Source organism: Macaca mulatta, chromosome 5 (genome assembly GCF_049350105.2).
Source record: "Macaca mulatta isolate MMU2019108-1 chromosome 5, T2T-MMU8v2.0, whole genome shotgun sequence".
In the NCBI taxonomy this organism is placed as follows: Eukaryota; Metazoa; Chordata; class Mammalia; order Primates; family Cercopithecidae; genus Macaca; species Macaca mulatta.
Window position 1 is genome coordinate 3,168,076 of NC_133410.1, and position 13,573 is coordinate 3,181,648.

The window sequence follows — 13,573 nt, forward strand, 5'->3', positions numbered from 1 at the left end:
CTCTGCTTTGGCCTGTCCTAATTGTTATCAGCAAATATGTATTGAGTGCTTATTATATGCAGACATATATTATATGTCTTACATCATTTAATTTGGATTTGATTTTCCTCTAACACAGCTTTTTAATGTATTCTTTTCAGAAAAACATTTGCGGCTGTTTTGTTGTTTGCTTCCTTCCCCCAGATCTCTCCCAGTCCTTTCTTTTCTAGCACTGTTGCTAGAATAAGGTGATTCTTCTTCTTCCTTTTTTTTTTTTTTAATTGAGACAGAGGTTTGCTCTTGTTCTCCAGGCTGGAGTGCAGTGGCGTGATCGCAGCTCACTGCAACCTCCGCCTCCCAGATTCAAGCGATTCTCTTGCCTCAGCCTCCTAAGTAGCTAGGACTACAGGCACGTGCCACCACACCCAACTAATTTTTGTATTTTTAGTAGAGACAGGGTTTCTGCATGTTGGCCAGGCTAGTCTCCAACTCCTGACCTCAGGTAATCTGCCCACCTCAGCCTCCCAAAGTGCTGGGATTACAGGCATGAGCCACTGCGCCTGGCCACTTCTTTTTTTTCTTTTTTTTTTTTTTTTTTTTGAGACGGAGGCTCGCTCTGTCGCCCAGGCTGGAGTGCAGGGGCGCGATCTCGGCTCACTGCAAGCTCCGCCTCCTGGGTTCACGCCATTCTCCTGCCTCAGCCTCCCGAGTAGCTGGGACTACAGGCGCCCACAACCGCGCCCGGCTAATTTTTTTGTATTTTTAGTAGAGACGGGGTTTCACCGTGGTCTTGATCTCCTGACCTTGTGATCCGCCCGCCTCGGCCTCCCAAAGTGCTGGGATTACAGGCGTGAGCCACCGCGCCCGGCCTGGCCACTTCTTTTTGAAGACAGAGTTCCAACGTGCTGGGCCATGCCTACTCAGTTCGGGGGATGGAACCCAGGGTATAGGTTTTCATGTAGTGGGTAATGTTTGCCAAGCTGCTGTATTTTAAGAATTTAGGGACCTACTATTCTTCCTTATGTTAAAATAGCTAAACTGCATTGTTGAAACTCTATTTTAGGTTGCAGTCTTCTGATATTGTCGTGATACCTGTAGTTATGTGGTGACAGCTATGTGACTGCGGTTACAGGTTATGTTTTTGTTTTTTCGATGGCAGTTGTGTAGGTTCAGAAATGTCTGTGCCATTTTGTCACGCTTACTGCTTTGACTATCCTGGTGATAGGTGATGACAGGCTCTGTGAGCTTCTCAGGTGAAGGGACTGTGTCTTATTCATTTCGCCCTCATGGCACCTGGTGTGGTTGTTTGCCCTATTTCTTGCTCATTAAATGAATGAAGGCATCTGTATCAGTCAGGATTCAACCAGAAAACCAGAACCCATAGGAGGAGATATTAAGAGATTTATTGCAAGGAATTGGCTTACATAATTGTGGGGTCTGGTTAGGAAAGTCTGAAATCTGTAGGACAGGCCGTCAGGAGGGGCATGGCAGGACTCTCCAGAAATGGGCTGAAGCTCTGTACTCAGGCAGAATTTCTTCCTCCAGGAAGATTCGTCTCTGTTCTTAGCACCTTTCAACTGATTAGGTGAGAGCCACCTGGATTATCTGGCCTAATCTCTTTCCCTTGAAGCCAGCTGATTATAGATTTTAATCGCATGTGCAAGTATCTTCCCAGCAGCACCTGGATTTGTGTTTGATTGACTAATTGGGGCTCACAGCCTGCCCGGCTGGCATAGTAAAGGACCGTCGCAGGATCAGACTTGCTTTCTCTTCCGTTAATTGCATTACCACACAGTATCCAGAACTCCCAGCGCTGAAGTTTGTTTGTTTGTTTGTTTTTGAGACTGAGTCTCACTCTGTCGCCCAGGTTGGAGTGTAGTAGCATGACCTCGGCTCACTGCAACCTCCACCTCCTGGGTTCAGGCGATTCTTCCTGCTTCAGCCTCTTGAGTATCTGGGATTACAGGTGCCCACCACCACACCCAGCTAATTTTTGTATTTTTAGTAGAGACGGGGTTTCACTATGTTTGCCAGGCTGGTCTCCAACTCCCAGCCTCAGATGATCTGCCTGCCTCGGCTTCCGAAAGTGCTGGGATTACAGGTGTGAGCCACTGTGCCCGGCCCTTAGATATCTTTAATGGATGCAGTGTAATATACAGAGTATTATGGGAAGCATTGCTCTAAAACTTCATTAACCTCTTTTAAAAAACTGACTTCTTCCCCCTCATACTTTCCCAAAGAAGAGCTGTAGCCGCTTGATCAGTAGAGTTGGTCTGTGGCTCTGAGGATATCAAACCAAAGAATTTGAAACGTAATGAAACATTATTAGTGAAGACGCTTAACTAACTTTCTCTTTTTTTAAGAGATGGGATCTCGCTATGTTGCCCAGGTTGGCCTCAAACTCCTGAACTCAAGTGATCCTCCCAACCTCAGTGTCCTGAGTGGCTGGAACTACAGGTATGCACCACCACATGTGTGGCACCAGCTTAACTTCTCTTTTTCTTTTCTTCCATCTCTTCAATCAGGCAGACTATGAAGTTGCTGATGATGAGGACCGAAGTGATTATGGACTGTCAATCTTAGATATATTCTTCAATGATAAGGTGTGTTTTCTTCTTTAGAATGAAGATTTGTAAATAAATAATTAGAGTGCATAGCCATTTTTACTCCAGTGGATAACACGTAACATTTGTCAAAAGCTGCAATTTGGCTGGGTGTGGTGGCTGACGCCTGTAATCCCAGCACTTTGGGAGGCTGAGGATAGCCCAGGAGTTCGAGACCAGCCTGGCCAACGTAGTGAGACCATCTCTACAAAAAATAAACAAAAAAAAACTAGCTGGGCATGGTGGCATGCATCTGTAGTCCCAGCTACTTGGGGGGCTGAGGTAGGAGGATTGCTTGAGCCCAAGAGATTGAGGCAACTGTGAACCAAGGTTGCGCCACTGCATTCTAGCCTGGGTGACGGAGCAAGACCCTGTCTTAAAAAAATAAAAAATAAGGCCTGATACAGTGGCTCATGCCTGTAATCTCAGCACTTTGGGAGGCCAAGGCAGGCAGATTGCTTGAGCTCAGAAGTTCGAGACCAACCTGAGCAACACGGCAAAACACCATTTCTACAAAAAAAAAAAAAAAAAAGCTAAGCATGGTGGCGTGCACCTGTGTTCCCAGCTACTTGGGAGGCTCAGGTGGGAGGATTGCTTGAGCCCAGAAGGTCAAGGCTGCAGTGAGCTGAGATCATACTACTATACTCTAGCCTGGACAAGAGAGTAAGACCCTGTCTCAAAACCACCCCCCAACATTAATTAATTAATCTTAAAACTTTATTATACATGTTCCTCTTTTGCATTTTTGTTTGATGTCATGAGGAATTAGATCCCTTAGGAAAAAAAAAATTAGATCTCTTAGAAAATTGATTCGAAGTGGCCAGGCACGGTAGCTCACACCTATAATCCCAGCACTTAGGGAGGCCGAGGTGGGCAGATCACGAGGTCAGGAGATCGAGACCATCCTGGCTAACTGGTGAAACCCCGTCTCTACTAAAAATACAAAAAGAATTAGCTGGGCGTAGTGGCGGGTGCCTGTAGTCCCAGCTACTCAGGAGGCTGAGGCAGGAGAATGGCATGAACCCAGGAGGCACAGCTTGCAGTGAGCCGAGATCATGCCACTGCACTCCCGCCTGGGTGACAGAGCGAGACTCTGTCTCAAAAAAAAAAAAGAAAAAAGAAAGAAAATTGAGGCCGGGCACGGTGGCTCAAGCCTGTAATCCCAGCACTTTGGGAGGCCGAGGCGGGCGGATCACAAGGTCAGGAGATCGAGACCACAGTGAAACCCCGTCTCTACTAAAAATACAAAAAATTAGCCGGGCGCAGTGGCGGGCGCCTGTAGTCCTAGCTACTCAGGAGGCTGAGGCAGGAGAATGGCGGGAACCCAGGAGGCGGAGCTTGCAGTGAGCCGAGATCGCGCCACTGCATTCCAGCCTGGGCCACAGCGTGAGACTCCGTCTCAAAAAAAAAAAAAAAAAAAAAAAAAAAAAAGAAAATTGATTCAAAGTATTTAAAGGTTTCAGAATATAGAGTTGGAGAATTTTATTAGTCTCTCTTGGACTAAAAATAACATTTTTTTTCCTAAAAGCTTTAATGGGTCATAGCTTTTATGCTTTTGACTTACTTGGTTCTTGTAGTTTAGTATGTCACTGAAATTAGAGCTATAACCTGCTTCCTTTCATGTGACTTCTGTTAGAAGTTCTCAGTTATGGACAGGGCCCTATATTGTAGGGATGGAAGGAGAACTGGAACAACAGTGATAGCAAACATGTAATTAACACTGCTCTAGCTGGGCGCGGTGGCTCACGCCTGTAATCCCAGCACTTTGGGAGGCCGAGGCGGGCGGATCACAAGGTCAGGAGATCGAGACCACGGTGAAACCCCGTCTCTACTAAAAATACAAAAAATTAGCCGGGCGCGGTTGTGGGCGCCTGTAGTCCCAGCTACTCGGGAGGCTGAGGCAGGAGAATGGCGTGAACCCGGGAGGCGGAGCTTGCAGTGAGCCGAGATCGCGCCACTGCACTCCAGCCTGGGCGACAGAGCGAGACTCCGTCTCAAAACAAAAAAAAAAACAAAAAACAAACAAACAAAAAAAAACACTGCTCTAGGCTGGGTGCAGTGGCTCACACCTGTAACCGCAGCACTTTGGGAGGCTGAGGCGGGCAGATCACTTGAGGTCAAGAATCAGACACAAGCCTGGCCAATATGGTGAAACCCTGTTCTCTACTAAAAATAAAAAAGCCGGGTGTGGTGGTACACGCCTTTAATCCTAGCTACTAGGGAGGCTGAAGCACGAGAATCACTTGAACCCGGGAGGTGAAGGTGGCAGTGAGCTGAGGTCGTGCCACAGCACTCCAGCCTGGTCAACAAGTGAGACTCTGTCTCAAAAGAAAAAAAAATAAAAAAAAGTCACTGCTCTAATATGTAATACATTATGTAATTATCACAACAAACCTATGAGTAGATACTATTCTCAAGTCTATTTTTACATGATAAGACTGAAAATCAGTGACTAAGTGACTTACCCAAGGTTACACGCCTAGTAAGTGTCAAACCAGGAATCGAACACGTAGAGAATGGAATTAGAGAATAGTGTGGTGAGAATGAGTTCAAAATATTTGGATTTGAAGCATAGCCAACTGGATACAGGGCTATCGATTTAGGGGAGCTTTGTTGTACAAGGATAGCGTGCCAGAGGGATGCCGGCAGGACTGTCTAGCAGTGCAAAGATACACGGCAGTGGGTGTCAGCGGTATGATTCAGACCCTAATGAGTTTTCTACCCCAGCCTCCAGCCTTACAGATGACTCTTCTCAAACACAGCTGTTACAACATGAGCATATTTTGGAGGTACCCCGGGACACTAGTTAGAATGAGTAGAAGTTTCATTTATCTAGTTCTAATTTTTATTTTTATTTTTTCTTTTTTTGAGACAGAACCTCTCTCTGTTGCGCAGGCTGGAGTGCAGTGGCGTGATCTTGGCTCACTGCAACCTCTGCCTCCCAGGTTCAAGTGATTCACATGCCTCAGCCATCTGGGTAGCTTGGATTGCAAGTGTGCATCACCACACTTGGCTAAGTTTTGTATTTTTAGTACAGACGGGGTTTCACCAGGTCGGCCAGGATGGTCTCGAACTCCTGGCCTCAAGTGATCTGCCTAGCTCGGCCTCCCAAACTTTGGGGATTACAGGTGTGAGCCACCACCCCTGGCTGCATTTATCTAGTTATTTTGTCTTTTTAAAATTATTATTATTAACTCCCTTTTCTTTCTTCACCTCTCCTGAAGATATACCCATATAGCAAGGGAGGCCATCAAGAAGAAAGAAATAAAGAAAAAAGAAAGAATTTTGAAATGAATCATGGTAGATATAGCAAATGTGGAAAAGGAAGGAAGGGGAAGTTATACATGTGTGGCTTGGTGGCTTAGTCTGTTTTGTGCTGCTGTAACAGAATGCCAGAGACTGGGTAATTAATTAATTGTTTATTTTAACTTCTATTTTAAGTTCAGGGGTACATGTGCCGGTTTGTTATATAGGTAAACTTGCATCGTGGGTTTGTTGTACAGGTTATTTCATCACCTAGGTGTTAAGCCTAGTACCCATTAGTTATTTTTCTTGATCTGCTCCTTCCCCCCATCCTCCATCCTCCAATAGGCCCCATCATGTGTTATTACCCTCTATGTGTCCATGTGTCCTCATCATGTAGCTCCCACTTATAAGTGAGAACATGTAGTATTTGGTTTTCTGTTCCTGTGTTAGTTTGCTAAGGATAATGGCCTCCAGCCCCATCCATGTTCTTGCAAAGAACATGATCATTCTCCTTTTTTATGGCTGCATAGTATTCCATGGTGTATATGTACCCCATTTTCTTTATCCAGTTTATCATTGATGGGCATTTATGTTGATTCCATGTCTTTGCCATTATGAATAGTGTTGCAATGAACATATGCATGCATGGAGACTGGGCAATTTATAATAAAAAGAAATTTCTTGGCTCACAGTTTTAGAGGCTAGGATGCACAGTTCAAGGTGCTGTTGGCCTAAAAGGAAGAAGCTGAGACACAAAATGTAATTTAAAGAGTTTACTTGGGCCAGGTGCTGTGGCTCACGCCTGTAATCCCAACACTTTGGGAGGCCAAGGTGGGCAGATCACCTGAGGACAGGAGTTGGAGACCAGCCTGGCCAACATGGTGAAACCTCGTTTCTACTAAAAAAAAAAAAAATACAAAAATAAGCTGGGTGTGGTGGTGCATGCTTATAATCCCAGCTACTTGGGAGGCCGAGGTGGGACAATAGCTTGAACCTGGGAGGTGGAGGTTGCAGTGAGCCAAAATTACGCCACTGCACTCCAAACTGGGCAATAAAGTGAAACTCCTTCTCAAAAATAAATAAATAAATAAATAAAGCATTTACTTGAGCCAAACTAAAGACAGTTGTGTGGGACACACTTCCAAGTTGCCTTTGGGAAGGCTCCATTGGCCTTGGTTACCGGCAGGTTTTGAAAGGCAAAGGGAACAAGGAGTGAGCTGATAGGAAGTTGTTGGATCCGAATTCTCACTGGTTTAAGAGAAAGCAATGATCAGTGATTGGCTATACATTGTTGAACTACAGAATGAGAGTATGAGTTACAGTGTCCAGTATATGGCATTTATGGATACTTGGCATCAGTCTAGAGACCACTAGTAAGTGCCTTCAAGAAGTAATTGTTTAGCTCAAGGGGGAGTGAGTCATGACTGCTCTGGGCCTGATAATTTGAAGGGGCTCATATTCCTCAGATAAAAAGCTTTTTTTTTTTTCCTTCTTAGTGCCGGCATCTGGCAAGGGCCTTCTTGCTGCGTCATCACATGGTGGAAGGGCAGAGAGAGAGATTGCTTGCACAAATGTCTGAGCATGTGCACACAAGAGAGGGCGAACCTACTCCAGAGATAACAAGATAAGGGCATTAGTCCCTTTGTGAAGGTGGAACCTCTTAATTGCCTCTTAATGGTCCTACCTCCCAGTACTGTCACAATGGCAATTAAATGTCATCATGAGCTTTAGGGTGGATGGACAAACTTTAGACAATAGCACTTGGTAATAGAGAGATGTTTATGGGCTGCCTGAAGATGGTATAGCTGGAAAGCTTTTTGTTTTTCCTTTTCTTACCATCAACTGGGGAAACTGCCACATTCTTCCTCTTCCCACCTGATGGCCCTGCTCTTGTGCTTTACTGAAACAAAAAACAAACAAATGAAAAGCAATGATTCACATCATTATTGTAGTTTTTCCTTTTCTTGTCTTTTATTTAAAAACAGCAACAATAGGCCGGGTGCAGTGGCTCACGCCTATAATCCCAGCACTTTGGGAGGCCGAGATGGGCGGATCACCAGGTCAGATTGAGACCATCCTGGCCAACACGGTGAAACTCCGTTTCTACTAAAAAAAATGCAAAAAATGGCCGGGCGCGGTGGCTCAAGCCTGTAATCCCAGCACTTTGGGAGGCCGAGACGGGCGGATCACGAGGTCAGAAGATTGAGACCATCCTGGCTAACACAATGAAACCCCGTCTCTACTAAAAATACAAAAAAATTAGCCGGGCGAGGTGGCGGGCGCCTGTAGTCCCAGCTACTCGGGAGGCTGAGGCAGGAGAATGGCGTAAACCCGGGAGGCGGAGCTTGCAGTGAGCCGAGATGGCGCCACTGCACTCCAGCCTGGGCGACAGAGCGAGACTCCGTCTCAAAAAAAAAAAAAAAAAAAATGCAAAAAATTAGCCGGGCGTGGTGGTGGGCATCTGTAGTCCCAGCTACTCAGGAGGCTGAGGCAGGAGAATGGCGTGAACTTGGGAGGCAGAGCTTGCAGTGAGCCGAGATCGTGCCACTGCACTCCAGCCTGGGTGACAAAGTGAGACTCCGTCTCAAAAAAAAAAACCAAAAAAAAACCCCCCCAAAAAACCAAATAAACAACAATAAACTTCTTTTTCTTTTACATACTAAAAAGGAAACCCTTAGGCTAGGTGTGGTGGCTCATGCCTGTAATCCCAGTACTTTGGGAGGCCAAGACAGGAGGATCTCTTGATGCCAGGAGTTCAAGAAAGGGAACTCTTTGAGGTCACTTACTCAAATTTCAACAACCCATAATATTCAAAGTACCTGAAAGTAAAGCAAGACCATGTGTGCATTCTTGCATTTCTTTATCCAGTCACTCAGACATTGTTAGTTTTTCTTAGTTTTCCTCTCAGGATTCTCAAATATTAAAATTCAGCCAAATTTGAATTTATAGTTTAAAAGAATCATAACCAAAACCAAGTGGGCTTTTCCCTAGGGATACATATTTGGTTTAATATCTGAAAATCAATTAGTATAATACACCATATTAATAGAATAAAAGATTTCAAAACCACATGATCATCTTTCTAGAAAAAGAAAAAGCATTTGATAAAATCCACACTCCTTCCTAATAAAAGCACTGAGCAAACTAGGAGTGAAATTAGTACGTGAAAGTGGAACCTCTTAAATGCCTTTTAATGGTCACAATAACAATTAAACGTCAACATGAGCTTTGAGGGGGAGGGACAAATGTTCAGATGATAGCACTTGATAATAGAGAGATGTTTATGGGCTGCTCAGCCTGATAAATGATATCTATGAAATACCCACAGCTAACATCATAGTTAAATGTGAAAGACTAGGCCGGGCGTGGTGGCTCACGCCTGTAATCCCAGCACTTTGGGAGGCCGAGGTGGGCAGATCACGAGGTCAGGAGTTTGAGACCAGCCTGGCCAGCATGGTGAAACCCCAACTCTACTGAAAATACAAAAATTAGACAGCCATGGTGGTGCATGCCTGTAGTCCCAGCTACTCAGGAAGCTAAGGCAGGAGAATCGCTTGAACCCAGGAGGCAGACATTGCAGTGAACCGAGATTGTACCACTGCACTCTAGCCTGGGTAACAGAGCGAGACTACATCTCAAAAAAAACAACAACAAAAAAAAAAAGTGAAAAGACTAGATGCTTTCCTTCAAGATTAGGAACAAGAAAAGATTGTCCACCCTCATCACTTCTGTTCAACTGGGGGGTCAACTGTAAGTTCCATTGTACTGGAGGTTCTAGACAGGGCAATTAGGCAAGAAAAAGAAATAAAAGGTATGGGCCGAGCACGGTGGCTCATGCCTGTGATCCCAGCACTTTGGGAGGCCAAGGCGGGTGGATCACCTGAGGTCAGGGGTTTGAGACCAGCCTGGCCAACATGGTGAAACCTCGTCTTTACTAAAAATACAAAAATTAGCTGGTCATGGTGGTGGGTGCCTGTAATCCCAGCTGCCTGGGAGGCTGAGGCAGGAAAATTGCTTGAACCCCAGAGGAGGAGGTTGCAGTGAGCCAAGGTCACGCCATAGCACTCCTGCCTGGGCGACAGAGCAAGACTCTGTCTCAAAAAAAAAAAAAAAGAAAGAAAGGAAAAGAAAAAGAAAAAAGAAAAGAAATAAAAGGTATTTAGTTGTAAAGGAAGAAGTAAAACTCTATTTGCAGATGACATAATCATGAATATAGAAAATTATAAAGAATTCACACACACGTAAAGAAAAAGATGCTGGAGCTAATAAGTGAGTCTGGTAAGGCTGCAAGATACTAAATCACTATACAAAATTCAATTGTATGCCTATATACTAGCAATTAAAATCCATAAAAAAAAAAAAGAAATTAAGGAAGCAATTCCCTTTGTATAGCATCAAAAAAGAATAAAATACTTAAGAATGAATGTAACAACATAAATGTAATACTTATACTCTGAAAGCTAGAAAGCACTGAAAAAAGTTAAAGAAGACTTCAAGGAATGGAAAGACATCTCGTGTTCATGGATCAGAAGACAATATTGTTAAGATGGCAGTACCCCCCAAATTGATCTATAGATTCAATATAATCCCTATCACAATTCTAACTACTTTTTTTTTTTTTTTTTTTTTTTGCAGAAATTGACAAGTAAGCTAATCTTAGACTTCATATAGATAGTCAAGGGACCTGGAATAGTTATAACATTCTTTAAAAAGAGTGTAGTTGGAGGACTCACACTCCTCAATTTCAAAACTTACTACAAAGCTACAGTAATCAAGACAGTATGGTCCTGGCATGATGATAGACAGATAGCAGTCAATGGTATGGAACTGAGAGTGCAGACATAAATTCCTGCATTTTGTCTTAGTCCATTTTGTGCTGCTCTAACAGAATACCTGAGATTGGGTAATTTATAAAGAACAGAGATTTATTGCTCACAGTTCTGAAAGCCGGAAGTCCAAGGTTAAGGAGTCCAATCTAGCAAGAGTCTTTCGCTGCATCATCCATGCAGAAGAATAGGAGGGCGCGCTCACACCTGAGAGAGAGGGGGTGGGGGTGGGGAAGGGGTTGAGCTTAGCTTTTTATCAGGAACCTGCCACAATGTCGCAACAATAAAACCAATCCTGAGACAGCAGTGTGACTCCATTTATGAGGGGCAGAGTCCTCATGATCTTACCACCTTTGTAAAGGTCCTACCTCTCAACACTGTTGCATCGGGAACTAAGCTACCAACACACGAACTTGGGGGCACACATTCAAACCATAACACATTAACAATCATTAATTGCCTTATCACAAGGATGCCAAGACAGTTCAGCTGGGAGAAAGAAGAGTCTTTTCAACAGATGATACTGGAACAACTGGATAGCCACGTGCAGAGAGTGACACTGAACCCCTACTTCATTCCATAAGCAAAACATTAATGCCAAATCCATCAAAGACCTAAATACAGGAGCTAAAACCATACAACTCTTAGAGGAAAGTGTAGGTGTAAGTCTTCAATACCTTGAAATTAGGCAGAGACTTCTTAGAGATGACGCCTAAAGCACAAGCATCAAAAGAAAAAATAGATAAACTGAACTTCATCAAAATTTAAAACTTTGTGCTTCAAAGAACACTATCAAGAAGTGAAAACCCACAGAATGGGGAAAAGTATTTGTAAATCAAATACTGGTAAGGGTCTAGGATCCAGAATATATAAATAACTCTTACAACGCAACCATAAAAAGATGACCCAATTTTTTTTTCTTTTTTTTTTTGGAGACATGTCTGACTCTGTTGCCCAGGCTGGAGTGCAGTGGCGTGATCTCGGCTCACTGCAAGCCCCGCCTCCTGGGTTCATGCCATTCTCCTGCCTCAGCCTCCTGAGTAGCTGGGACTACAGGTGCCCGCCACCATGCCCAGCTAATTTTTTTTTGTATTTTTAGTAGAGGCGGGGTTTCACCGTGTTAGCCAGGATGGTCTCGATCTCCTGACCTCATGATCTGCCCACCTCGGCCTCCCAAAGTGCTGGGATTACAGGCGTGGGCCACCGTGCCCGGCCCAATTTTTTACAATAGGAAAGTAAATGTAATTTTCAACACAGAAAAACAAGCATATTTCTGCCAAATGCACCCTCCCTTCCCTCTCCACCAGTGGTCTTTCCCATCAGAATTTCCTCTGCCTAAAATTTTAAAAAGCAAGGCACTGAGTCATTTGGTATATTTGCCCTGGTAACTACTTATTCTGAAAAACAATGAATGTTCCTTAATGTAAAGCCCCAGAAGTCTCAGTTCTGCATCAGGCTGGTAGTTCTATACCTCACCTTGCCATACTTCAGGTCACCTTAGCTTACCTCCCTCTCTCTCGTGGATATTAGAAGCACTGCTTTTCCTTTGTGTGGGAATAAATAACTATTAATATAAAACTTTTCTATGATATTGAAAATGGGAACACTATTTGGTGTTAATCATTAAATGGTCTTAATGGAATCAACCTGCTATTTAGTTTCAGAAAAATTGAGACCTTTGGAGGGGGAATAAGACTGTTAAAATATTGTCTTTGTCTTCAGAGAACATTTTATCTTGTTTTCTGCTGTGTCCAGTGCCTGGAACAATGCAGATTTGTGGGGCAAATGAGTGAATGAACAAACTTCTTTGCTTTTTTTTTTTTTTTTTTTGAGACAGAGTCTTACTCTGTCATGAGGCTGGAGTGCGGTGGCGCGATCTTGGCTCACTGCAAACCTTTGCCTCTTGGGTTCAAGTGATACTCCTGCCTCAGCCTCCTGAGTAGCTGGGACTTACAGGCATGTGCCATCATGCCCAGCTAATTTTTTTTTTTTTTTTTTTTTTGTATTCTTAGTAGAGATGGGATTTCCCCACGTTGACCAGGATGGTCTCGATCTCTTGACCTCGTGATCTGCCAGCCTCAGTCTCCCAAAGTACTGGGATTACAGGCGTGAGCCACAGTGCCTGGCCCAAACTTCTTTTCTTAAATAGGAAAATGAACGGACCCATCTTATTCTTATGACAGCCTTGCTGCATAGAAAGAAAGGACTGGAGAGTCCAGCAGGGTGTGTGTGGTTCAGTCTCGGCTCTCCCCTTGGTGATGTGGGCACACTGGAAAGGGACTTTCCAAGTCTCTCCTCATCCATCAGTGGGTTGTTGTGGGGCTAAATGAGACGATATGTGTGTGTGTGTGTGTGTGTGTATATCTGTGTGTGTGTGTATATATTTTTTGAGATGGAGTTTCATTCTTGTTGCCCAGGCTGGAGTGCAGTGGTGTGATCTTGGCTCACTGCAACCTCTGCCTCCTGGGTTCAAGTGATTCCCCTGCCTCAGCCTCCTGAGTAGCTGAGATTACAGGCGCCTGCCACCACACCCGGCTAATTTTTGTATTTTTAGTAGAGACAGCGTTCATCATGTCGGTCAGGCTGGTCTCGAACTCCTGACCTCAGGTGATCCACCCTCCTCGGCCTCCCAAAGTAGTGGGATTACAGGCATGAGCCACCACGCCCGCCCGAGACCATAGATATTTAAATGCCTCAAATGTATCAGATAGTTTAAATGGCAGCTACTAATCATGATTAATTGTGATAACATTGTTGATTTTTTTAAACGTGAGTTTTCTCATTGTTTACTATCTTTCAACTTATGTTAGGAAATAACTGATTTATAAACACATATTTCCTCTGGTCGCTTGGCCCTATCACAGTCAGAAGTCAGTCTAGAATGCATTTCTTGTTTCGGTTACAAGCACACAATTGAGC

At 44.1% G+C, this 13,573-nt stretch overlaps 1 protein-coding gene and 1 long non-coding RNA gene across 24 annotated transcripts in view; one reads left to right on the forward strand and one right to left on the reverse strand.

Annotated features, from left to right (window-relative positions):
- The window catches only part of GRK4 (G protein-coupled receptor kinase 4), a 77,135-nt gene that overhangs the window by 26,087 nt on the left and 37,475 nt on the right, over nt 1-13,573 (forward strand). For 20 of the 23 annotated variants that reach the window (XM_078003048.1, XM_028848255.2, XM_078003053.1 and 17 more), the window contains one exon: nt 2,505-2,582. In XM_078003048.1, the coding sequence (XP_077859174.1) occupies nt 2,505-2,582 (78 nt within the window). The remainder of the gene's footprint in view (nt 1-2,504; nt 2,583-13,573) is intronic. The other 3 variants (XM_078003055.1, XM_078003056.1, XM_078003063.1) reach the window with 1 other exon arrangement.
- LOC144341100 (uncharacterized) overlaps nt 1-13,573 on the reverse strand; it is a 42,767-nt gene that overhangs the window by 15,283 nt on the left and 13,911 nt on the right. The window lies entirely within an intron of this gene.